Genomic DNA, 25,932 nt, shown 5'->3' with positions numbered 1-25,932 from the left:
CTGAGCTTCGAATACTCGAGGTGAAAGTCTTGTGACTTCTGAATGACATGCTGTAGAAGCAGAGTTGTAAACCACTAAAATATACAGCCTCTCGACTTTAAGCTGAATCTTGAAGATAGAGGTTGGACTTTTGACTCAGGTATCATCATATAAAGTAGAGGAGCGGGAAAAGGAGGTTATTTTACCTAACCTAAGAGAGGAAGAGAGAACGAAGCCATGGCCATGTGGAGGACAGCAGGAGCTCTACTGCTAATACTACATACTGGTAAGAGATGATTAAAGGAAACAAAAACTGTATACACTGTAATCTCACAGTTGTTCACACATATGTTTTACATTTTTTCAATATTTAATGTCTAATTCTGCGTCTTACTGTGCTGCCATGTCAAGGTCTTAAAGGTGGACTAAAATACATTTAACTCTGTCAGTAACTGGTTCGATTGCCCAAGAGTTGGAGATAATTACAACAATAAAAGTATTTAGGGCAAAAGAGAAAGATAACATTTCCTTCAGCTGCATGTTAACAAATAAACACATCAAAATACTGTAAAGAATAATGTGATTTATGAAGTTAATCGTCATGATCATCATTACAATTGAACCATGTTGACCACATCTTTTGCATCTTTCAAATTGTTGTAATAGTTTTCTTATTAAGGCCTTCAGATACAGTGTTTCCTACGCATCGGACATTCATTAGCAACTACTCAGCTAACAGCTTAACCAAAAGTGATGTGCTCTTCTCAGTTAGTTTAATTTTATAGTTTTAGAGGTCTGAAATATATTTAAAAAATAATTCTTCCTTATTATTATTATTCATCAGAATACTTGTGACCCTTCGAGGGATCCTGGTTGGGAAACACTGTACTGTTGTGATGCAGCTAATAGAGTAGAAATTGCAGATATACGTAGATAAAGTCATAGTTATTTGATAGACTGGATGTTTTTTATGCGTCATTTGGTGTAACAGTCTAATGAGAGGATGCTGAGTGGTCTCTGTGTGTTTTCCTCTCCCTCAGTGTTTGGCCAGAGCAGCATCCGATGGTGCACCGTCTCAGATCCAGAGCAGAGGAAATGTCAGGCCATGTCTCAGGCTTTCGCCGAAGTCTCCATCCGTCCGTCCCTCAGCTGCGTCAATGGAATGACAGTCGAGGGCTGCGTTCAGAAACTACAGGTGGGATTTTGACAATAGGAACTTTAATTGGCTCAATATTAAGCTTAGATTTAATAACTTGTATTTATAATAGTGTTGCCATGTTGGGCTGGTTTTGATGATTTTGGGCAGGTAAAAATAAAGCATCGGGCTGGTGGATGACATGAGTGTGGTCTTTACCTACTCTGTAAAGTGTCCTGAGATACCTTTTGTTATGATTTGGCACTACAGATAAAATTGAATTGAATTTAATTGAATTTTCCTATTGTCATTAGGGATAGGGAAGGACATGTTTACTTTGGCGTCATCATCATTGACATTGGGTCCATGGTTCTCCATCATAAAAAAAATGTGTGGCTCACATTTCATGGCAGTTTGAATACTTTATTGTGGTTGCACTACAGCGCCAGGGGTACATTTTGCAATTTGTGTATTTGGTTGTCTGACTGCACTTTTTATGGATTGTGATAGCCTGTTTATAACATTTTATCTTTGGTTGTTTTAGGAAGACATGAAGTTATGTATACACTCGATGTGTTGATGATGGTCTTACGGTTTGACATTACAGTGACACCCGTAATTTGGGTTGTTTTTTATTTAATTGGGTGGATTTTACTGTATGTTGTAATTGGGCTGGCAACTGTCAATCTGATCTGGCAACACTGATAGTCTCTCGAATTGCATATTATAAATGAATTTAGTCATCTATTAATTAGTGAGGACATCAGAAGACTTGTTCAGGCAGAACACACAATCAGGCATCAGATAAGGCAGGAACTACACAGACAGTTGCAATAAACGTGTTAATAGGTGATTCAGTTATCAGGCAGCACAGAGCACACTGGGTTGTTTATGACACCCACAAACTGGAAAATATCTGACAACAGGACGTTGTGTAGGTTGTAAGGAAATACTTTATATGCACAAAAAAGCTACTAAGTATTCATCTCAAAAGCATGCCTAATGGTATTCTTTTAAGAGGAAAAATACGTTTTCTATAATTTTCTCTTTTGCTAATTTGAACAGATTCATTACAAGGCCACATAAACTCCCAATGTTTCTTTATACAATGAACTGTCTTTTAACATTGACGCTCTTCATATTGAAGGTAGTCTATAGTGGAAACTCCCTGACATATTTGATGCATGTGTTTGTTTTCTGTGTCCTTGCAGAACAACCAAGCAGATTCCTTGTCCATGTTCGGCACCGACATCTACAGACTGGGGAAGACGGCTTCCTTCAAGGTGGCTGCCAGTGAATCCAAACCTGATGGTAAGATTGAACAAATTCAATGACTTTTAGGGTTTTTTTCACTCCTCAGTCAGATTAACACTTTAAAACAGACTGGTTAGGGCATTCAGAACCCTTTGTGCTGTTAAATGTTAAAGGAGGAAAAATACATTTTATATATGCTAATTAACTTTCTTGCCAAGAGTTAGAGGAGTAGATTGATGCCACTCTCATGACTTTGCACTAAATAATGCAGGACAACAAGAAAATCATGAAAAAATAAGCCTGGAAGCTTTCTATGTAATTTGTTGTTGCTTGTGAAAAAGAAAAAGCGAAATATAAATAATACAATTTGTGGTTTTATGGTAAGTTACATGTTGGACTGTCTCCCAGCCAAGCTACCTGTTTCCCCCGTTTCTAGTCTTTGTGCTAAGCTAAGCTACCAGGCTGCTGGTGGTAGGTTTATACTTATCGTACAGATATAATAGCAATATCTTCTCAGATAGCAAGTGAACAAACTTATTTCCCAAAATGTTTGGCATACCTGGAAACAGTTCATTCAGGCATGTCCTGAGTTATCACACCCTGATTATGATAACTTAAGAAGATGTGGGATATTTCAAAACAGCAGCGGTAGTCTGCTCTTTGATCTGCTAGATTTTACCTCCATTTTCCTGATCATAAGAGTGCAGAGCCAAAATGTTAACACCTGTTGTTGCCTCAGGTACCGGTGCCTCCTACTATGCAGTTGCTGTGGTGAGGAAAGCAAATTCTGCCATCACCATCAACAACCTGGCAGGAAAAAGGAGCTGTCACACCGGGAAAGGCCGGACAGCTGGCTGGAATATGCCTTTAGGATACCTCATAGACCAGGGCTACATGTCTGTGATGGGCTGCAACATCCCACGGGGTAGGAAACATTCACTACACATTCATATGACATACATAGACGTAGATACAGAAAGCTGGACAGACGTGTGTGTTTGTGTGGTCAGGTGTGGGTAATTTCTTCAATGCCAGCTGTATCCCTGGAGCAAACGAGGCTGGTGACCCTGCGTCACTGTGTCAGCTGTGCAAAGGAGATGGTGGCGGACAGCACGTATGTGAGAAGAGCAACAAAGAGATGTACTTCAGCTATGAAGGAGCTTTCAGGTAATAAATACATACTTTACATACTCAGCACTCACACAGAGAGAGAGAGAAGTTACAGCTCTGCAGAACTGTTTATGCACAAGTCATTTTCATTCACTCCAAGACCTGTATGGAGATCATCCTTTCCTCCAACATTACCAGTATCAGTAGTACAGGTTTGAACTATAACTCCTTTTTTAATATCTGAGAATGAAAGGTTTTAGGATACAGTGGTGGTGCTTAGAAAGTTGAAGTTTTGTTGCACAGACAAACATATTGTAGCATGAAAAAGACGATCAGTCGTTGAGATATTTCATTTCAGAGCAAAGTGGTGGACACACGGGGCAATACCAAAGTGTGTTAGCATCTTCTTTGTGACAGGAAGAAAAGCAAGTTTTATCAAAAGCTGAATTTGAGAACACTAACACTTTCAAAGCAACTGTCGTGACATTTCGCAAGTAGCTCGCACCTTTAAGTCTTAACTTTATCCTTTTGGTTTTGTCTCCGTAGATGTCTGGCTGACAACGTAGGAGATGTCGCTTTCATCAAGCACACAACTGTTGAGGATAACACTGACGGTAATGTCTGTGTTACCTGGATAGTCAGTATTTAATGGGTTATAACAGTAACTAGTGAAACATTTAGTCACTTCTTAGCATGTCTGTTAGCTAACCAGTTATTTTTCCACCAGGCCGGGGTCCAGCGTGGGCAGCAGCACTGCTGTCATCGGACTATGAGCTGTTGTGTCGTGATGGCTCCAGAGCTCCTGTCTCTCAGTGGAAAACTTGTCATCTGGTTCGCGTGCCGCTTCGTGGGATTGTTGTGGGCAATCACGTCACTCCTTCTGCGGTATTCAACATGCTGAACGAGGGCCTGGTACGTTCAAACAGCTCACTGTGGCAACAATAGGACTGCTGCTAAAGAGTCTGAAGACACTGAAACTATCACACCTTCATTGCCATATCACTGAGAGTGTTGCTGTCTGCACTTGCTGTCTGCAGAAAAAGTCAAGCTTCAATATGTTTTCGTCTGCGGCGTATGGAGGAGGGAATCTTCTCTTTTCTGAGTCATCCTCCATGTTTCTGGGAGCAGAGTCGGACGAACCTGAGAAGTGGATGGGTCGCTTTTATTATAATGCTTTGAACGCCATGAGCTGTAAACCTGAAGGTGAAGCAAAAATGTCTTTCTTGGTAGCAAAATGTATTAGTTTATTTCTATTTTAACCCAGTCTAGTTGATTTGGTACCTATACCTTCTCAATCTTTTTTTACTTGTTTCCCCACCCTGATCCATCTACAAACATCCCAGGTGTCCTGCGGTGGTGTGTGCTATCTAGCGGGGAGCAGCAGAAGTGTGCTGATATGAGCGTGGCCTTCAATAGTAAAGGTCTGACTCCGGACATCAAGTGTGTCTACGGGGACTCTGTGACTGACTGCATGAAGAAAATCAAGGTAACAGATATTTCTCACTCTTTATAATAAACTTATCTGTGCACCGGGGTGGAACATCTTTCACCTGATATGGAAAAGATGGTCCTTTCCACTTGTCTCATCTCATCTTCACTGAACTGGAAATTACCAGTGCATTGTGCATTTGTTGTTGTAGTTAAATGAAATACGGTCGACCCACGGATCCTGACCTGTTACTTGGGGAAAACCATTTTAGACTGCCTATCATTTTAGACTGCCTATCATCAGCTACAGCGAGAAGATAATTTATCAACCGTAAATAATAGGCTGTATTTTTTATAGATCATGAATAGTAGAATTTTTAAAAGGACAAAAGAGATAATATTTCTGTTTTAGCTACATAAGCTTGGTCTACACTCTGAAGCACATGATCTTCCCTAGCAGCTCAAAAACAGTGTTGCTGTAACAAAGTAGACACTTGCATTGCGCCCTCCCATGTTGAAAAGATCAAAGATTATCTAATTTTGGCAACTCATACATGAAAATATTCTACGAGCTTCCCAGTGGAAATTACCACATGAGGGTGTATTTGGATTTTGGTATTTACCATACTTTCCATAGGACACGAAAGCTCCATTAACTACCACAAACCCAAGGTGTTGGACCAAGTGGACTCAGGCTTTAAAGGCCCAGAGACACCGAACCGATACCAGAGAACTAGAGTTGACCTAGGCAGACTCTTGTGCCACCTCTCGTCCCCTGTGTCTCGGTCAAAAAGTTACACACACAGACTACAGCCAACAGTGTATTAGTATGTACCGTCGGTGCCTGCATGAGTGGATATAACTCTCCATACTAGCAGGTTGCGGTAGTCTATACTAGTTTCTGCAAGAGCAACATTTAGATAGCAAATGATCAGTAGATTATTTTTTTTGGGCAGTTTTCAAACATTTATTATATACGACAGACCGGAAATGGGCTGAGAGAGAGCAGGGGAGACATGCAGCAAAGAACCGCAGATCGGAGTCGAACCTGCGGCCGCTGCCTCGAGGACCTTCAGCCTCTTAACATGGGGCGGCTGGTGGCACACTGGTTAGAGCAGTTGCCCCAAATGATCAGTAGATTTGACGTGTCCAGTAAGCTCCTACAGAGAAAAAGTATAAGCAGGCTTCACCTCAAGGTCACCAATAACCAAATTATGTTTGTCTTTTAGTAAAAGTCTCACCACACAGTTGTGTCCTGTGTCTTTTAAAAGTGTTTGTCTAAATGCCAGGGCTCACCTCCCCTATTAAAATATTCCACCAAATCAAGTTCCATCAGGAGCTTAGTGGCGCCCAAGATACCATGCTGATATATCAGACTGATATATTCTCCAGGCTCAACTAAATAAGAAGACTGACTGATTTTTTTCCCCTAGCAGTTCATATCATCTCTATCTCTCCTTCCTTTTCCTATTTAGAACAAAGAGGCTGATGCTATCACTCTGGATGGAGGTTACATCTACACAGCAGGCAAAGAGTACGGCTTGGTCCCTGCTACGGGCGAGAGCTACACAGGTGAAAACATTCAGAGACTCACACAAACAAAGTCACTCGTTCTCGTTTCAAAGATGACAGATAAAGTTTTTTTTTCCTCTTTTTATCTCTTCAGAGGACCGTGACGGTTCCATTTACTATGCAGTCGCGGTGGTGAAGAAGAGTAGCTTTGACATCCGTAACCTTGACAACCTGCGTGGCCGTCGCTCCTGTCACACCGGATATGGTCGCACTGCTGGCTGGAACGTTCCTGTATCAACACTGATGGAGCGAGGCCTTATCACCCCTCAGCACTGTCAGATACCCAACGGTCAGTGGGAAGTTGCTGTGAAAAATGTCCATTATAGTTTACATTTATACAAAACAGAGATAAGCAGCAAGTCCTCGCATACACTGTACAGAGCTGGAAACAGAGAATGTTTTCCATGTTTACTTTCTAATAAGTCAGATGGTTGGTGAATTATTAAAAAGGTTGATCTGTTGATTCACTAATGTTTCAGCAGTTCTCATTTCCCTGCATTTTCCTGTGTTGTTTCAGTTGTTTTCCCCAAAACAACATGAATCTTGAGGAGCATTCAATCTATAAAAAATGAGAGCTCAAAGCTTTAACGCATTTCTGGTGTAATGTCACTGACCATGCATTTAATTTAACAGTCAGTTTTCTGATGATACACTCGCAAATTCACACCTTTGCCTGAATTCTCCTTTCCACTTTCTCTTTCCTGTTTCCCATGATGCTCAGCGGTGGGAGGGTTCTTCAAGGAGAGCTGTGTACCAGGTGCCAACCAGCCCGGCTTCCCCAGCAACCTGTGTGGTCTGTGTGTGGGCGACAGCTCAGGGCAGAACAAATGCGAAAAGGGAAAAGACCTGTACGACGGATACGACGGTGCCTTCAGGTAACATCCCAAACCCCCTGCACCTCTTTAGGATTACACGTGTTTTGGTAAAAGTGGGTCAACAAAGATCAGACACCAAACAAACTTTGGATTTTCACAGACGTTTCACTCGGGTTTCCATATTTTGTACTAATGATATCTTCCATGTTACATAACACAGGGACACGTGCCTCACTAAGATGATGTCCCCATATTACAGATTTGTGTTATGAACTTCATTGTGATTATTTCACCTTTCTGAGAAATCTTGTTTTTTCCATTTCCTTGAAATGCAACAGTACCCGTGAGCCTTGGTGAGCTCACAGTTGCCATGGAGAAAAACCCGGTCAGAGCAGGAGCACATTTGAAACACTTTGTTGATGATGTAGGCTCGAAACACGGCACCACAGCTGCTGAATTCATTCAAAATTAAGCCGAAATTAAACTGATTTAGGATGCAGATCAGTTTTTCTCACTACTGTAATCTTTACTTTTCACACACAGGGAACAATGCTTCTTGCTGAAATGCACCTTTTGGATCCCCCCTAAAGTTTTATATGCACAGGCTTCACCTTTTTTTATCAAAGAACCAGATATTTTCTAGCGCGGTTGCTCCTCATTTGTACGGATGATTAAACCGGGAGAGTTTAATGCAAAGCCAAGCCATAGAAGTGCTCCAACTATCACTCATGTAACTTTGTCTATGGATAAAATTATAGGATTTTAACCTATAAACAGGGGCATCTGAAATAGCCTTTTCAACTTAACAACTGTATTGATTCCAATAACACACTACATGTCTCTGTCTATCTGTCCATTCAGGTGTCTGGCAAAGGGAGATGGAGAGGTGGCTTTCGTGAAGCATTCGACTGTCATTCAAAACACTGATGGTAAGTCAAGTAACTCCAAGGTATAGAATATTCTAATGTTAAAGGTGTCAGGGACTAAATTAACGTCCTCACTTTGTGTGTGTGTGTGTGTGTTAAGGTAACTCCGGTGAATCCTGGGCAGTGGATCTTCTGTCTTCAGACTTCCAGCTGCTCTGCTCCCAGAACACTAAAGCCGAGGTCTCACAGTACAAACACTGTCACCTGGCCAGAGTGCCCTCTCACGCTGTAATGGTACGGGCCGACACTAACATCCACGCTGTCTACGGACTCCTGGACAGCGCACAGGTAAGAGTGTTCAAATGGCTGTGCTGTTCGTGAGTCAGTCTGAGGCTCAGGTTTGAGATTCTTGATGGTGCATTCAAAGATGCTCTGAAATCTGAAAAAGAACAGAAAGCGTTACGATGTCGGAAAAGGAGCCAGTTGAGGTGGTTCGGACATCTGGTACGGATGCTCCCTGGGCGCCTCCCTAGGGAGGTGTTCCAGGCACGTCCAGCTGGGAGGAGGCCTCGGGGAAGACCCAGGACCAGGTGGAGAGATTATATCTCCACACTGGCCTGGGAACGCCTCAGGATCCCCCAGTTAGAGCTGGTTAATGTGGCCCGGGAAAGGGAAGTTTGGGGTCCCCTGCTAAAGCCACTGCCCCCACGACCCGACCCCGGATAAGCGGTTGAAGATGAGATGAGATGATAAATTATGAATAAATAAAGGTGACACAACTTTCACTGTCAGAGATGAATGCTCTCTCTGATAAGTGTCACATCTTTACAAATAATTTTAATTGTACAGTGAGATAAATGGAAATCAATTGTGTGTTTTTTTTAGTTTTCTTTATCTCTGACTCCTCGTCTGTCTGTCTGTTTCCTTATAGACATACTTCGGGAGTGACACAGGTTCTGCCTTCAAGATGTTTGACTCGCAGGCCTATCAGGGCACAGATCTCATCTTCAAAGACTCCACTGTTCGCCTCGTGGGGGTTGCTGACAGAAAGACCTACCAGGAGTGGCTGGGACAGGGCTACATGGACTCACTGGTCGACATGGAGTGTAACTCATCGACTGCAGGTGAAAAAACACACTTGATCGCGTGAATCATTCATCATAATCCACTGTGAAGTTAGACCAGGACTGTTCTGCGGTTTGTGTCCTAGTTGGTCTCCTGGCTTCACCTTTGTGAGTTGACTCTAAAAGTACGCTAGGAGAACAAAGTGCAGGGTTCATTTCAACTATCTTCTGAAGGTTTAATGAAACACCCAAAAGTATGTGCATATTGTGAGTTACCTTCGATCCAGGCATTTTTATGAAGTGAGAGTAGATGGATAGGAAAGGGACACAATGGGAAAGGAAATCATAAGGGAGGGAAACAGCAAAACAAAGTTAGAAGAGTGCAAATAATCAAAAGACTGAGATAAAATAACTGTAAGTACGACATTTTCAAAAATTAGATAGCAGTAGGGTGCAAATACGGTTCGATCCAAATATATAAAATGCATTTTAAAAAAGCTTCTCATTCTAACTCTTTGCAAAAAAAAAAAATAAACGTATTGGAGGTGATGTGGGATGCATTTGACCACATTTAGCAGCGTCCTGAGCCGTATTGAAGCTCCACCCACTCAGCTGCTAGTGGGACTTCATGCTCATTCACTGGCTTTGACGTCTGAGCTGTAGCGTATTTGTGTATTTTGGCTGTTTTCGTATGTTTAAACATTATTGTTTTGAAAGTATTGAGGAATATATAAAGTGAATTGTGTGTTTTGGATGTTATTATGAGTCAGTGATGTATGCACTTATCCAGCTCTCCAGAGCTCTTCCACGGTTTGGCTAAAAAAGGCAGCCCCAGTGACCGCACGTGGAAAATAACCTTATTTTTAAGTTCATAAATATACGCAAATTTAGAAGCTGGGGGCGGCTGTAAAATTGATAAACACATTAGGGGTCCTATAAATGCTTCACAATAAAAGCCAAAGTATGTTGTTCTTTAAAATCCTTATTATGAAGCAGATTAGGCCTCTGCCATGCTGTAGTGAGAGTTTTTCTCCTTGTTTCATCCAAATCCAGTTATTACAGATGATAATTAAAAAATGGATGAACAATGTAGCAGCCTATAGCTCAGCGGTATCATTGTGAAAATGCTGGAGTGCAGTGATGAGATGCAGCATTCTCTATTATCAAAAATGATAGACAGAATAATGAGGGAAGACAGAAAACCTGATCCATAAATAAAAGGCGCCTCTCTAATATTTCTCATTGTTTTTTTACAGTGATGTCTTCTGTGTGGCTGCTGCCGCTGGCGGTGTTCAGCGTCATGCTCACCAACCTCTGGATGTGATGTGACACAAGCGTCCATACTTCTGTCCCACTCCCTTCCTCCCCCATTTCTCTATTCCTCATCCCTCACCTCTTTGCATTTCCTGTTTCCTGCCTTCTCTCTGTGTCTTCAGATTTACCCTTCTACCCCTGAATCTGTGTTTTTTCTCAATATTTGCATAATTTCTACCTGATGTGTGTTATTTTCATATATAGAGGACGGCATGTTGTAACTGCCTTTGGAAACAAATGGTGCTAGTGTTGAAATGAAGCACACCGTCTCCAGATAAGAACGTTACGCTGCCAAAGGACTTTCAGTCCGTGTAAATCCGACACGATGAGAGAAGGCGTTGCTGCCACTTTGTTTACTGAAGGTGACCTGCCATATCAGTGTGTATGCTGCCACCTGTTACATTGCTTCAGTGGGTTGTGCACGCCTGTCTCTCCAAAGCTCGTATTACAAAGACAATCTCATTTGAGAGCCACAGATAATGTTTTAAATTCTGCTTTACCACAGAGCCTCTAATAACATCTACGTCACTTTACCTTTCCTGTCTATCTTATGAAAGTGTTGCTTCGAGATCAGTGACCAGGTCCTCTTGTCTTTTAAAGAAGAGTTTGACTTTCTTATTCCACTACAAGCTAATGCTATAATCAGTGTATATGCACTAGTGTCACAACCACGCAGAGCTGTGCTGGGGATAATGTGATGAGTGGCCGAGTGTTTGTACGTAGGCTGTTTGCTTCATGTGTTCTCCTCAAATACCTAAAAATCAAAAAGATAAATAATTAGGTTCATCCGCCTTAACTCTTATTATTGTTGGTTATTGATGGAAACTGCTTCAGCAGCAGATTATCATGGTACCTCTCACCTGCAACCTTCTTTCACACCTTTTTAGCATTTCAGTTTAAACACCTGGACACAAATGGAGCGAGTAACTCTGACACACTGGTCAGCTTCCATCAGGTTTGGGGAGGACATAGAGAAAACATCCTGTGGTCTGCGCTGGTCAGCTGTCTCATCCACTTTAACGTTTAAAAAGAGCGCTTTATTATTTTGTTTGACTTTCAGGGAGAAACCGGCTCCATTTGTGTTCGGGAAGGGATTTGTCTTGATACATTTCAATGGCAAGTGTGTCAAATGGGGGCGACACGGTGGTGTGGTGGTTAGCACTGCAAGCAAGAGGGTTGCTGGTTCGAATCCTGGCTGGGGCCCTTCTGTGTGGAGTTTGCATGTTCTCCCAGTGTCTGTGTGGGTTCTCTCCGGGTTCTCCGGTTTCCTCCCACAGTCCAAAGACGTGTTAGGTTAATTGATTACTCTAAAATTGCCCGTAGGTGTGTGAGTGGTTGTCTGTCTTTGTTTGTCTCTATGTGCCCTGTGATAGACAGGGTGTACCCCGCCTCACGCCTGATGTCAGCTGGGATCGGCTCCAGCCCCCCCACGACCCTGATAGGGACAAGCGGTTAAAGATGGATGGATAGAAGTGTGTCAAATGAATATAATACAGTGAAAAGAAAAGACATCTGACTGTTCTGAGTCAAAAGTTCTGCTTTCACTCCAGAAATGTCTCTTTCCAACTCAAACTAACCCATTCTTGTCATATCCACTGTACTACCTGCTGCGCGATGCCGTTTCCTGTTTAAAAATGTTGATTCATGTGTATTTGTTGAGAGATTTATTTTTTATATGAAGCTCAGCTGCCATATCAGTGTATATGTACTGACTCATGCTGTCAGAATGTCTTCTCTTCCTCCTGATAGAGATTTATTTCTTTGTGAAATGATGTAACATGTAACTAATATTTAGTTGCCAGGCCAGTGAGTCTGCACAAGTATTGCTACGTTAAACCGCCCAACTTGAGCTGTTTTCTGTGCTTGTTCAAATGAAATAAACGTATATTAAATGCATTCTGTGAAGATATACAGGACTTTATTTTTGAGATTGTATTGTGTTATGTTCCAAAATACGTCATATAAAGACCCTTATCATGCAACAGGTCTTCAACCCAAGCTATAAAGAAGAAGAAGTCCTTTATTAATACCGCAAGGGGAAATTCAATTTTTTCACTATGTTATTATTCAGGTTACACACACACACACACACACACACACACACACACACACACACACACACACACACACACACACACACACACACACACACACACACACACACACACACACACACACACACACACACACACACACACACACACACACACACACACACACACACACACACACACACACACACACACAGGACCTATATACATGCAATTAATAGAGAGATGTCAGAGCGAGGGGGCTGCCAATGGATCAGCGCCCCGAGCAGTTGGGGGTTCGGTGCCTTGCTCAACAGCACCTCGGCAGTGCCCAGGAGATGAATTGGCACTTCTCCAGCCACCAATCCACGCTCCATTCATGGTCCACACAGGGACTTTGACCCTTCGGTTCCCAGCTGAGTCACCTATGAACTTAGCTACTGGCGCCAAAGAATATTTTGTATATTCAACCTAAGGTGACGTCGCTCAGATATTATTTCTTTTTAAGATGCAAAGACGAAGAAAAACCAAAATCATTAAATGTCGGCCTCAAAAAAAATCTTGAACCATGAAAAAAAGAGTTTCCGCATATTTTTCTGACGTTCAATCACCTCATGCATGGGTGTCAAACTGATCCAGTAAAGGGCCGTGTGGCTGCAGGTTTTCATTCCAACCAATCAAAATCACACCTGGTCCAACGAATCAACTGTGTGAAGGCAGTTCAGGTGATTGAGTAAGTGGAGTCAGGTGCGTTCTTGCTTGGTTGGACTGAAAACCTGCAGCCACAGCGACCCTTTACTGAATCAGTTTGACGCCCCTGAGAATGGATTAATCACTACAGCTCTGTGACAGTACCATATACGATAATTGGGTCAAGGGTGGAATATAATGAGGGGAAATGGAGCCAGGAATCAGTCTTTGTACACGCCCTGACCACACCACTGGTGTATGCAGGGTATTGACATTAAAGGTAGAGTACGAATACATAAATTACTGCTGATGTGTCATAGGGCACAATACAATGTCCCCTTATTCTTCCCAGTGGTTCATATCTCTGTCGTTGTGAAAGCAAATGAACTAATGAGGTACAAGGTGAACTGTGAACTTCACTCCTTCTGCTCTGACTCTGCAAACCTGACGCTACTTTTCTTACAGTCCATCCCTAAAGGTAAGTCCACCCCTCAGTGGATGCACACAGTAATATATAATTTAAAGATCTAATTCAATTCAAATATAGACTTTATAGCAATGGACGATATTAACACTGCCTGTTATAGATCATAATCTTTATTTAAACAGTCAGGACAAAACAGTGAATTTGTTCTATACATATCATCACATCTTTCAACCAATAAGATTATTTACCAAGACAACTGTATGTACACATCCAGAAAATATCCCCACGCAGGATCCATGGAGGCAAATGGAGAACACAAGACATCCTTAGATGAACTACCAGTGTGTGGTTTTGTATGATAGATTAATGTGAAGAGGCCGAAGGTAAAAGGAAGTTCCAGGTGTGTTTTTTAAATGGAAATCCCTTTGAATGGTGAGTTTACTTTAGAAATGTGGATTTAACATTTCCTCACTGCTGCAAACTACCAAGACAGCCCCCACACAGCCAAGACATTCCCATTCTCAGAAATGCACTGTGAGTTTATCTAGTTTAACATCAAATATGTGGTGCCATTATTATAGATGCAGGTCAGTTTGGACCTCTCCGCATTATCAACAACTATCAGTCCTTGATTGTGAACAGTGTCCCAGCATGTTGCAGTTAACCACACACTGGTGTAGTGCATTACTGAGGCAGATTGATCAGTGGATCAGTCTCTTTACAGGGAGTCTGTCCCCTTTATTTCTTGATCTGTCTGGACACCCCCCCCCCCCCCCTTCCACAGACTTTAAGATGCAATGGACTGTCAATTTATGTAGTTTAACCACACAGTTTAACATCAAATATGTGGCCATTATAGATTATTAACAACTATCATTACTTGATTGTGAACGTGGTCAGGGTCCCAGCATGTTGCAGTTAACCACACACTGGTGCACTGGTGTAGTGCATTACTGAGGCAGATTGATCAGTGGATTGGTCTCTTTACAGTGAGTCTGTCCCCTTTATTTCTTGATGTGTCTCGACTTCCCCCCTTCTAACAGACTTTAAGATGCAATAAGAAACTTTGTATTCCCATTCCCAGAAATGCACTGTCAACTTATGTAGTTTAACATCAAATATGTGGCCATTATAGATTATTAACAACTATCATTCCCTGATTGTGAACGTGGTCAGTGTCCCAGCATGTTGCAGTTAACCACACACTGGTGCACTGGTGTAGTGCATCACTGAGGCCGATGATCAGTGATCAGTCTCTTTGCAGTGAGTCTGTCCCCTTTATTCCTTGATGTGTCTCGACTTCCCCCCTTCTAACAGACTTTAAGATGCAATAAGAAACTTTGTATTCCCATTCCCAGAAATGCACTGTCAACTTGTGTAGTTTAACATCAAATATGTGGCCATTATAGATTATTAACAACTATCATTCCCTGATTGTGAACGTGGTCAGTGTCCCAGCATGTTGCAGGTAACCACACACTGGTGTAGCTCATCACTGAGGCAGATTGATGGATCAGTCTTTATTTCTTGATCTGTCTGGAGCCGTCCTTCCACCCTTCCTTCACTTCATTCACAAATGTCTCTTTGACCCTCCTGAGGCGTCCGCCCATCTCTCCCAGGTCACCGGGGACTTTACCGGCCTCTTGTCGGACCTGCCGCAGCGTCTGTGACCGGATGACCCGCTCGGACGCGTCCCGGCCGGCTATCTGAGCCTTGGTGATGGCGTAGGCTGTGATCTGAGCCGCCCTGCGGATCGGACGAGACTCCGCCAACTTCTCGACGACGTGAAGGTTGTTGAGGAGGTTGAATAACAAACGGGCGAGCATGTTTGTGTCGGTCCCGTCCACTCTCGTGTGTTTCCGCCCTGTAATGACACCGACGTGTACCGTTAGTTAGCTGCAGATGATCCTCGACGGTAACCGGACTGAACTATGGTGTAAATGTCAGTAAGTGTGAATACAAAGTGGACTTACTTCAGCTGAACCAGGTGCCCGCTGGGTCGGAGTAGCTAGGTGGCATAACAGAGCAGCGAGGCGGAAGTTAGCTTTCGATTCGTTTCCGTTAAACGTCAGTTAATGCAGAAATGTACTTTTACCGCTGATGTGTTACCAAATGGTTATTACACGACTTTAAAAATAAATGTACAAATTTATCCCCCTTTTTAATTTAGTTTTTTTTACGTATTTATTTATTTATGCTTAATTTAGTGTTGTATTAATATAGCCTATTATATGCTTTATTTATAGTTGTATTTTCTGCCTTTTTTATATATTACACGATTTTTAAAAAGAAATTAAAAAATATATCCCACTTTTTAATTTAATTTATTTGTATGCATCTATTTATGCTTCATTATTGTTGTATTTTCTGCCTTTTTTAAATTGTGTATTTAAGTACTCTCTCCTCCTTTACTATGTTATGTCATTAGACTGTAATGTTCATTGAAAGAAGAAATTATTTTGCAAAATAAAGTTTTAAAAATATATATCTACGATCGTGAAGCTAACTTCATTTTATTAACAAACTTTTTCCCGGACGTTTTAGCCGGTTACACCAGCCTGGGAAATACTTCCGGTGTTTCCGCTCTCGGTCTTCTTTTCCCTGATTCATCCCCCAAAACCGTGAGCACGGAGCGTTGAAACGTCCACCTCCAAACTAAAACCTTTGAAACACGTGAAAACGGTGCAAACATGCGGGTGGTTCTGCTGTTCGTCGTCACCGTGCTGTCTCTGAGCCCGGTGGCGCTGAGCGGAGCCGAGAAGAAGAAGCTCCAGATCGGTATCAAGAAGCGGGTGGACAACTGCCCCATCAAGTCCCGCAAAGGAGACGTGCTGAACATGCACTACACGGGCAAACTGGAGGACGGCACCGAGTTTGACAGCAGCATCCCCCGCGACAGGCCTTTCACCTTCACCCTGGGCACCGGCCAGGTGATCAAGGGCTGGGACCAGGGCCTGCTGGGCATGTGCGAGGGCGAGAAGCGGAAGCTGGTCATCCCCTCGGAGCTGGGCTACGGAGACAGGGGAGCTCCCCCGAAGATCCCCGGGGGAGCGACGCTCATCTTCGAGGTGGAGCTGCTCAGCATCGAGAGGAGATCCGAGCTTTGATGGCGAGAAGAGAACTTTTAAGACGTGAGTTGTTACAAATATGTGGTTTACACTTCTTTTTAAGTGAGCTGCTCCCCCGTCTCTGTGCATTTGTGTAGGCCTCAATTTCCCGTGAGGTCATTAGATTAAGTGCAAATTAAATTAGGAACATCTAAGCTCAAAATCTAATCTTATGTACATAATTTTTATATGACTACTTTATGTGGATATAGGGGAAGTTGCACACTTACCTTTCTATATTCACATTCATGTTTTCATGCGTTATTTATTTATTTGTAATGTTTTTATTTTCCCCTTTTACTGTGTATGGGAGGGGTTATGGGGGCAGTGCACTGTGTTTCAGAGATGTAGCATCGACCGATATGGATTTTTTAGGGCCGATGCCGATTTTTTTCATCAATACTGACCGCCGATATTTGAAGCGGATACTACTTTTGCTCCCTCAATTTACATCAGAAAATTTACACAATTGTGAGAACAAATGTTACGGGTCTCAATTTGAAAAAAGGAACATTTATTGGACTTAAAAAGGCGTCTCCAGCAACACAGAGCTGCCTGTGGACGCCTGTCTGTAAATAATGCAGGAAAAAACTATCGGCAAACGCATCAGCCCTTATCGGCTGATACCGATACACCTTAAAAACGCAAATATCAACAGATCCAATAGATCGGCCTTTCACTGCTCCAAATTAAATGTAAATTCTTAGTATATATTTATTTAAAATGTATATACTTGCTATATGTGGACATAGATGGAGTTGCAGACTTACATTTCTATATTTATATGTTCATGATTTATGTATTTATTGTTTATATTATTTTATTTTATCCCTTTTACTCTGTATGGGAGATGCCATTGGGTTTGTATACTGTTGTTGTATGTGTTATATGTTGTACTTTTCCATTTTCTTGTTAAAAACAATGTAAACTCTTATTTGTGCCCAGAGCAAATGGAAGTGCATGAAAATTAGTGATGAATCAGATCCCACCTTAAAGACCAACCTTCAGATTTTCATCAGATTTTTATTTTATCCTGTTTATGGTCTGAATTTCTCAGTTATAGCTGTTCAGCCTATTCAGTAACCTCTATAAGTAGCAGTCTTTGTTGTAGTGTTGGATTCAAATTGCCTTCATTTTTGCCTGTGCTTTACAGTTAAATACGCATGTATTTAATCCAGAGTTATTCATTTGTCTTAATGAGAATATAAAATAACTTACACAAATATTGATCTAGAAAAAACAAACAAAAAATGTAAAGCTTGAACACTTGCTGTCTTTTTAAGTTACAAATATGTTATAATTGTCCCTCAGGTTCCAGGAGCTGCTGTAGCATTACGTGGAGATCATCTGACCTCTGATGAAGACAACATGAAAACTCTGGGAGCAGAGACGGCGACCCCCGGCAGAGCCACTGTCCTCCTTTCACTGGATTTGCTTCTTGTGCTCTGGTTTATTGGTCTGAAGTTATTAAGATAGAGAGGAGATGTAAGTCCTTGTTAAACATTAGTATAACAGTGAGCAGCTGACCCCAGTATTTGGCCTCGGGTTGATAATAAAGGTACGCTCCACTGTTTCATCTCATTTTTGTTTTTAAGTGTCTGTGATTTCTAAGCAGGTTCATTTATATTTGTACGTTCTTTTTACAAAATAATATGGATTGTTAATTTAGTCGTAAATTAGGCAGGGAACAAATTTAGGATACATTTTTGTTTAAATATTTGTATTATGATAATAAAATGTCGAACTTACAGAAAACTTTGAAGTCTGAAGTGGTTTTGTTGGACAATAAAATATAAGTTTGATTCTTCTTATGCTTCATGTATGGTGTATAATAGTTATGTAGAGCCGTCTCTAAAGCACTTTGACACTTTTAATGGTCGTCTCTGAAACCAGATTTCTGCACTAAAATATTCTGCTACTTAGAAAGAAGAACGCATGCCCAGCTCGGGCTCAATAAAGTATTTATATTATATTATACTACCCTCACTTGTGGTCATGAAAGCTGGGTCATGACCGAAAGAACGAGGTCGCGGGTACAAGCGGCCGAAATGTGTTTTCTCAGGAGGGGGTCTGGAGTCTCCCTTAGAGAGAGGGGGAGAAGTTCAGCATCCGTGAGGAACTCGGAGTAGAGCCGCTGCTCCTTTGCGTTGAAAGGAGCCAGTTGAGGTGGTTCGGGCATCTGGTAAGGATGAACCCTGGGCGCCTCCCTATGGAGGTTTTCCAGGCACGTCCAGCTGGGAGGAGGCCTCGGGGAAGACCCAGGACTAGGTGGAGAGATTATATCTCTACATTGGTCTGGGAACGCCTCAGATCCCCCAGTTAGAGCTGGTTAATGTGGCCCGGTAAAGGGAAGTTTGGGGTACCCTGCTGGAGCTGCTGACCCTGGTTAAGCGGATGAAGATGAGTTGAGATGAGTCCCAGAAGGGGAAATTCACTTTTCACTCTTTTTTTTTTTTTAAGCACACACAGGCCTCAAACATGCTCACATGCACAAACAGGTGCATGTGAAAACTATACACATGCATTATTGGAGAGATGTTAGAGCGAGAGGGCTGCCCCATGAGAAGCACCCAGAGCAATTTTGGGGTTTGGTGCCTTGCTCAAGGACAACTCAGCAGTACCCAGGGGCTGAAATGGACATTCTAACACATCTTATAAATGCACTATGCTACTAAATGATTAATGTTTCTGAACTTGCACTTTTGCATGGTGTAAGGGACAACTACTCTGTAGTAGGCAAGTTTTGGGGTTGTTGTTTGCCCATGGTCTTAAACAGAGTCAATCTCAATTGTAATAAAAGTAAAACCTAAATATTTACAATACAAAATGAGCAACGTATCAGAAAAATATGAAAAATGTAGGCTATTAGTTAATATCTGTTAAAACAGAAAAACGCAGGATAGAATGGCAAGTCAGGCAAAGGGACCTGTAGCCAAAGGCATAAAATGGCAGCAGCCAATAGCAGGGCACCACATCTCACGGTTTGCCAGTTTCAATAGTCATGTGACTTGAATTAGTGTATCATCGTGCAACATCCCCCACATGTTAAAAAAAACAAAACATACTAAGAACTTAATAAGGCTTACACATTATAGGTGTGCGTGTGTGTATTTCAGATATGATTGAGAGAACTATGCAGGGTGTAGTAAAGGTTTAATGTCTGGGCTCTGACACGATTTTTAGGTCTCAAAATCATCGTGTTTCCCTCAAATAGTGTATTTATGTAGATTATATGTATAGTATTAGCACATGCAGGTGTAGAAGGAGATTTAAAAACACAGGACATATTTTATTTAATTTTAAATTCCGTAAACATCGAACAAAATCAGCAACAGGGGGCGCCACTCGGTTAATGTAACGTTTTCATGTTCCACACGGAGTTCTTTATAGGACGGACACATGTGCCCCGGAAGTGGTCAGAGTAATAACGTTAGTCGAGGAGGTGTGGGTCGGTTTTCTGCGTTACCTTCACAATGTCTGCTAAATTAAACGCCCTGTGTAGCGACTCTTACGTTGATATTAGTCAATACAGAGACCAGCACTTTAAGGTGAGTGGAGGAATGTTCGGGAACGTCCAAACCCTAGCACTGACGTCAGCGCGACGGTTTATGTTGTTAGCTAACAGTTAGCAACCGTTAGCTAACTTAACAACAAAGCGGACAGGAAGCCGGTCATTTCTTTGTAACTTTAGATTTTAAACCTCGAAGATGTCGCCGTGTATTCATTTGACTGCCTTGTTATCCAGCACTGTACTGCACTTGCAGCTTCAACCGTTTCAACTATGTCATTTTGTTTGCAGTTGCTTAACGTTTCATTTTTTTATTTAATATTTTTTTCCCCAAATGTCTTTATTGAGTTCGTGTAGATAGGCAAATAATATGCATAGTAGCGTCTGCTTTAAAGTGAAAAATAAAAATAAAAAACCCCAACATGAATCCCAATTTCCCTCCCAACACCCATGTCAGACGAAGTTACAGTAAATTACTAGATAATTAAATAATATAAGTAGATAATTAACATACAATGAGACAAACTAGGGTAAAATCAACTGTAAATAATAGTAAAAATAGATAAAGTAATTAAAGAAAAAAGAGAAGATACACTCCTTCCAGAGTGTGGTCTTTACCTAGTCTGTAAAGTGTCCTGAGATAACCTTTGTTATGATTTGGCACTATAAATAAAATTGAATTGAATTATTAGGAAGCATCATCAGGAGTAAGAGTGAGACTGTTACTAATAAGAGCCAGCAGTGGGTCGCAGGTTTGGCTGAATCCTGTCAAAGATCACTTCTGTGAAAACCGTAACTTCTCTAAACGGAGACATTGTAAAATTTCATGTATCCAGCTGTTGTGAGTCGAGAAACATGTTGAGTAGTAACTTCTATTTTATTGGCTTCTTTTCTTTTCTTTTTTTTTCTTTAACTTAAATGGTTTATATTATGGATATTAAATCTATCATTAGGTTTATGATCGGTCGGACTCTACTGCGTTCCTAACTTTGCACACGTAACGTTATTGCTTTTGTTTTTCAGGGTAACCGCTATGATCAGGAGAAGCTGCTGAAGGGGAGCCACACTTTGTATGTTGGGAATCTCTCCTTCTACACCACTGAGGACCAGGTAGGATACACACGGCCATTATTACTTATTCAACAAGTTTGTGTGCGCATATAGGGGATTTTCCCTCAACGTATTTACACAAAAATATTGTGTAATCATCATGTTCGTTTGTGACAACACTATGAAAAAAAAGTGTTGCTAGCTGTACATCTATTTGCCTCAAATACTGACTGTAGCAGTTAGTGAGTTATCATATGAATTTAAGTGTGGTATACTTTTAAATTCTGTTTATAAAGACAGAGACAAAGCTAGTTGATTATATTGTAATAATAATGAAATACATCTATTTTTTGTTTGTAAAAGTGTTGAAAGTTTAACCAGGAAAGTCTTCTAATCCTCAACAGATGTTTCTTATCTCTTACGCGTTTCTCACTGTTGTCTTTGTAACGGCCGAGCAGGTACACGAGATATTTTCTAAAAGTGGAGACGTCAAACGCATCATCATTGGCCTGGATAAAGTCAAGAAGACAGCCTGCGGATTCTGCTTTGTAGAGTATCCTTTTAAACGTGAGACCCAGATTAAAAATGATTTTGAAAATACTTACATTCGTCGACATGGACAGCAAACACAGCCTGTCTGTCTTCTAACCAAAGTACTATGCATTATTATGAGCTCAAGTTTTATTACTATAGCATACCGTGCACATTTAGGAGCCTGTAAGAGACCTTAACCCCTGCTGCCCCAGATACTACACACGTACAGGTGCAGAAAATGCCATGCGCTTTATTAATGGCACACGGCTGGATGACCGTATTATCAGGACAGACTGGGACGCCGGCTTCAAGGAGGGGCGGCAGTATGGCCGTGGCAAATCTGGAGGACAGGTGAGGAATCTTGAACACTTGTTTGTTATGACCACTTGTAACTCACTCACTCACTCACTCACTCACTCGCTCGCTCGCTCACTCACTCACTCATCTTACTGCTTATACGTAGTCGGGTCGCGGGGGCAGCAGCTCTAGCAGGGGACCCCAAGCTTCCCTTCCCGGGCCACATTGACCAGCTCTAACTGGGGGATCCTGAGGCGTTCCCAGGCCAGTGTGGAGATATAATCTCTCCACCTTGTCCAGGGTCTTCCCCGAGGCCTCCTCCCAGCTGGACGTGCCTGAAACACCTCCTTAGGGAGGCGCCCAGAGGGCATCATTACCAGATGCCTGAAACACCTCAACTGGCACCTCAGCCTGCCATTATAGTGTGGTGTTTGCTGCCCTCTACTGGGCTCAATACAACTCTAACTACAGCCTGCAGATATCTGCTGTAGGGCTGTCACAAGCTTCATGGCTATACACATGCAACACACTATTACTCACATATGCCAGAAACAGGAAAGCCCAATATATTTGCATGACAGCATTGCGTAAAGTAGGTAAACAGAGATGAGCATCAACACACAATTATGAACGGAGGGACATCAAGATATAAACTGGAATATAATTTGCTATGTTAAAAAGGTGATAACGTTACTCAGCAATTAAGTGATATAATATTGCATCAACATAATCATCACTACTCATAGCATCACACTTTAAGTCAATGACACACACACACACACACACACATGAGGACTAGTTTTTTAGTCTCTCAGACTGATTGAAGTCAGAAACCTGCATCTAACGACTTCTGCATTCGAGTTCACTAATGCTCTGTCTGGACAAGATTGAGTAGCAACTTGTCGGCACCAGGGTGTCGGCTCTCTGCTTGACTGACATGCAGTCCTCACGTATGAGCCTTTTATTCAAGCTTCAAACCAAAAAAGCTTGTTTGCGCTTTTAAAAATCCGTATTGCTTAAACTTAGACAAGTTATATTGTATGAAATAAAATATACAGTTTGGCAAAATAGAGGTCAGGAACCATGACAAGATTTCCTTCTAGATAGATAGATGTTTAGATTGATAGATAGTTAGTTATTGTAGTAGCTGACTATTTTTTGATGTTCAAGGTTAAGGTGTAGCCTATTAAACGTTAAGATTAAAAATCTCAGCTGACCTCCAAGATGGTCCTGGGTGGCTGTGTGGCTTGGTGGCTGTGTGGCGTTCAGGGTCTCCTGCCTAACTTAACCCATTGTATGTCCTTCATATTGAAAAAAGTTTAGGAAAACAACAAAAGAAATTATACTTTGGTATTTGAAAAATGACACACACTGAAATGCCATTCCAAAAAAAAAATCGATGCACTATATTGTGACATTTTAATACACCAGTATGATATTTAGAAAGTGGTATCCCGCCCAAAATAAATTATGCATTATTAACCATGGCCTTTGGAGAGACAGCATTACTATACCATGGCATTTAAGAAATGAAAGCCTGCTGTTAACAAACACATAATTATGTTCAATTTTGTTTTAGTGGTAAACAATGAGCTTTCTTGGAGACCACTACCAATGCTCGTGTGTAACTTTAGGAGAAGACCCCCTTCCACTAAATAATAATGAAGATGATAATAATATAAACAACAATAATAATGAAGAATGTATATTTACCGGTGATCCCTGGCTGTGTTTCTGTTTCTTGTGTAGGTGAGAGATGAGTACAGGCAGGACTACGACCCAGCCAGAGGCGGCTATGGTAAGCTGGCTGCACAGCATCGATCCACAGAGGCCCGTAATACTTTTTAAGGTGAAACGCGCCACAGCCTGGACTACAGAGAGCCCCCATCCTCAGTCCTGGACCAGCGCTGTCACAACATGGTACAACAGACTGTTTGTCCCGATTTCTACCATTAAGACTCTACAACAGGTCTGCATGGACACTTACATACCTGCTATTAATCTACATGGTAGCACAAGCCAATCCTTTAACGTTACAGTGTGATTTTGGTGAGGTTTTCATCATCTTGCATCAAGAAATGCCATACTTTTCCCAAACAGGCTGGAAAGGCTCTGATAGCATGTAGTACCTTGGTTAGTGACGTATCAAATATCAAAGACAAAATGATCTTCTTGGGTTTCTGTGTCAGGTTAAATGATATTCTGTAAGTAATAGAAAGGAAACATTCTGTTATCATCTTATTGATTTCCATGGCTGAAACTGTCTCCCCCAAATTGGGTATCCTTTTTTAAATAAAGTTTTTTTTTTTTTGACAAGTGATATTGTTCTTTTTTTGTATTGTTTTTTTAGTTACTACAGAGGATAGTGGTATAATGCCCCCCAAGAGATGCAACAGTCTTCCTAAAAGATCGCTTTGCCAGCAGGTCGTTTTCCTCTTAAGCTGCGGACTTGTACCAGTCACACATGCGCTCATATTGTGCTATCATACCTTTTAATGAAGTGCGGCTGGTGCCCGGTTCTTTGTAATCCTTTAAAGACGGCAGATTTCCTCCTTTCATTACTCTGTGCTCTGTCTTTTGAGCTTTATAAAGTTCTGCCTTTACTGTTCTCATCCCACGTTTTCTGTTCTTCAGTACAAGGCAGCAGACAGCGAAATACCAAGTTTAATTGAGCTTGGCAGGTCACTTCTAGTTCCGTAATAAATATATTCATTCCTTCATATGAGATAAGTGAGTCAGAAATTATTAGATTTTGTGGTAAAACGTTCATATACCATTCCTTATCAAACAACGATGTGAGCGCTCGTCCAGAATTCAAACCCGGTACGAGAATCCTGCTCCCAGAACAAGCCCTTTAAGAAATTAGCTCAGCTTTACTTCTGCGTTCTCTGTGGTTATTTCCTCTGTGACGCTAATGTTAGGGGTAAGAGGTCTAGTTTAAATTTGCAAAACTTGCATAACATGATTTAAGTTAGGGCCTTCTTACCGCCACAAAGCTGGTCAATGGAAATTAAGTCATCTATAAAGTCTTCATATAGCCTCTTTGTGCACCAAAGTTTAACATTCTGCAGATTTTCTCACCAACGAAACTTCACATCAACTCATAGCACTGGTTCAACCCAGGACCAGACTATCTGCATGAGACAGTGCTGAGTTAAATAGAAATATTTATATTCTACTCATGAACACATTGAAACTGTAGTGACAGCGCTGTCATGTCGGATTTCATTACGTGTTTTTGCTGCAAACCACATTCGTGAGGCAGTAAAATAGGCGGGACCTTGATTTTCTGCAAGTGCACCACGCTGCAGAGTGAGCCTTGCACAGTTTTTTTTTTTATACATACCAAATGAACATGGGTGTTACTTTGTATCATGTGATCGCAGAGTTTTCATTTTTTCGATTAAAACGTTGCATCAATATACATTTATGGGAGCTTTCAGTGTGCAGACAAACCTCTACTTTTTCTTTGCTGCCAAGCAATTAAGAATTACGATTATGCTGATAAGCCGTTGGTCAGGGCTCCTTTGCTAAACAGTCCTCAATCCACTTGTAATGAAGAACATGCTGTCTTGGCGGTTCCTAGGCAGTCAACTGCTCTCTTATCTCAGAGTGAGCTGTCAAAGTGAAGCAGTTGAAATGGGCTCAGCTTCCAATTTGCATTATATCCACACCACTAATTCCTGCCATCAGCTACTACACTTAATTTTTTTAATCATATCCTCTCAAGTAGGTTTAGAAAATGAACACAA

General features: G+C 41.5%; 4 protein-coding genes across 4 annotated transcripts; 3 read left to right on the top strand and 1 right to left on the bottom strand.

The window, feature by feature from the left end:
• Positions 1 to 216: 216 nt before the first annotated feature.
• meltf (melanotransferrin) lies at positions 217 to 10,547 on the top strand (the record flags this gene model as incomplete). The annotated part of the gene is made up of 16 exons (XM_083939433.1): positions 217 to 265; positions 1,020 to 1,174; positions 2,326 to 2,425; positions 3,108 to 3,293; positions 3,379 to 3,535; positions 4,025 to 4,092; positions 4,206 to 4,390; positions 4,516 to 4,681; positions 4,822 to 4,964; positions 6,382 to 6,478; positions 6,573 to 6,767; positions 7,200 to 7,353; positions 8,155 to 8,222; positions 8,320 to 8,507; positions 9,091 to 9,283; positions 10,480 to 10,547. The coding sequence occupies 16 exons, from the start codon at positions 217 to 219 to the stop codon at positions 10,545 to 10,547; spliced, it is 2,172 nt and encodes a 723-aa protein (XP_083795559.1).
• Positions 10,548 to 13,859: 3,312 nt separating this feature from the next.
• Positions 13,860 to 15,695, bottom strand: LOC310945167 (protein NCBP2AS2-like). Its single transcript, XM_083911185.1, has 2 exons — positions 15,658 to 15,695; positions 13,860 to 15,548 (listed from the first exon to the last, which is right to left on the bottom strand). Exon 2 carries the CDS (start codon positions 15,508 to 15,510, stop codon positions 15,205 to 15,207), a length of 306 nt encoding a protein of 101 aa, XP_083767311.1. The 5' UTR covers positions 15,511 to 15,548; positions 15,658 to 15,695; the 3' UTR covers positions 13,860 to 15,204.
• Positions 15,696 to 16,270: 575 nt separating this feature from the next.
• fkbp2 (FKBP prolyl isomerase 2) lies at positions 16,271 to 18,540 on the top strand. Its single transcript, XM_083911640.1, has 2 exons — positions 16,271 to 16,815; positions 18,103 to 18,540. The coding sequence occupies exon 1, from the start codon at positions 16,375 to 16,377 to the stop codon at positions 16,789 to 16,791; it is 417 nt and encodes a 138-aa protein (XP_083767766.1). The 5' UTR covers positions 16,271 to 16,374; the 3' UTR covers positions 16,792 to 16,815; positions 18,103 to 18,540.
• A 1,685-nt stretch (positions 18,541 to 20,225) lies between these two features.
• On the top strand, positions 20,226 to 24,445 carry ncbp2 (nuclear cap binding protein subunit 2). Its single transcript, XM_083911373.1, has 5 exons — positions 20,226 to 20,339; positions 21,323 to 21,409; positions 21,808 to 21,902; positions 22,096 to 22,234; positions 23,930 to 24,445. The coding sequence occupies exons 1-5, from the start codon at positions 20,265 to 20,267 to the stop codon at positions 24,026 to 24,028; spliced, it is 495 nt and encodes a 164-aa protein (XP_083767499.1). The 5' UTR covers positions 20,226 to 20,264; the 3' UTR covers positions 24,029 to 24,445.
• Positions 24,446 to 25,932: the final 1,487 nt, after the last annotated feature.

Source organism: Echiichthys vipera, assembly GCF_963691815.1.
Source record: "Echiichthys vipera genome assembly, chromosome: 3".
NCBI lineage: Eukaryota > Metazoa > Chordata > Actinopteri > Perciformes > Trachinidae > Echiichthys > Echiichthys vipera.
The sequence above is the reverse complement of the archived record's forward strand: the minus strand, read 5'-3'. Positions and strand labels throughout refer to the sequence as shown.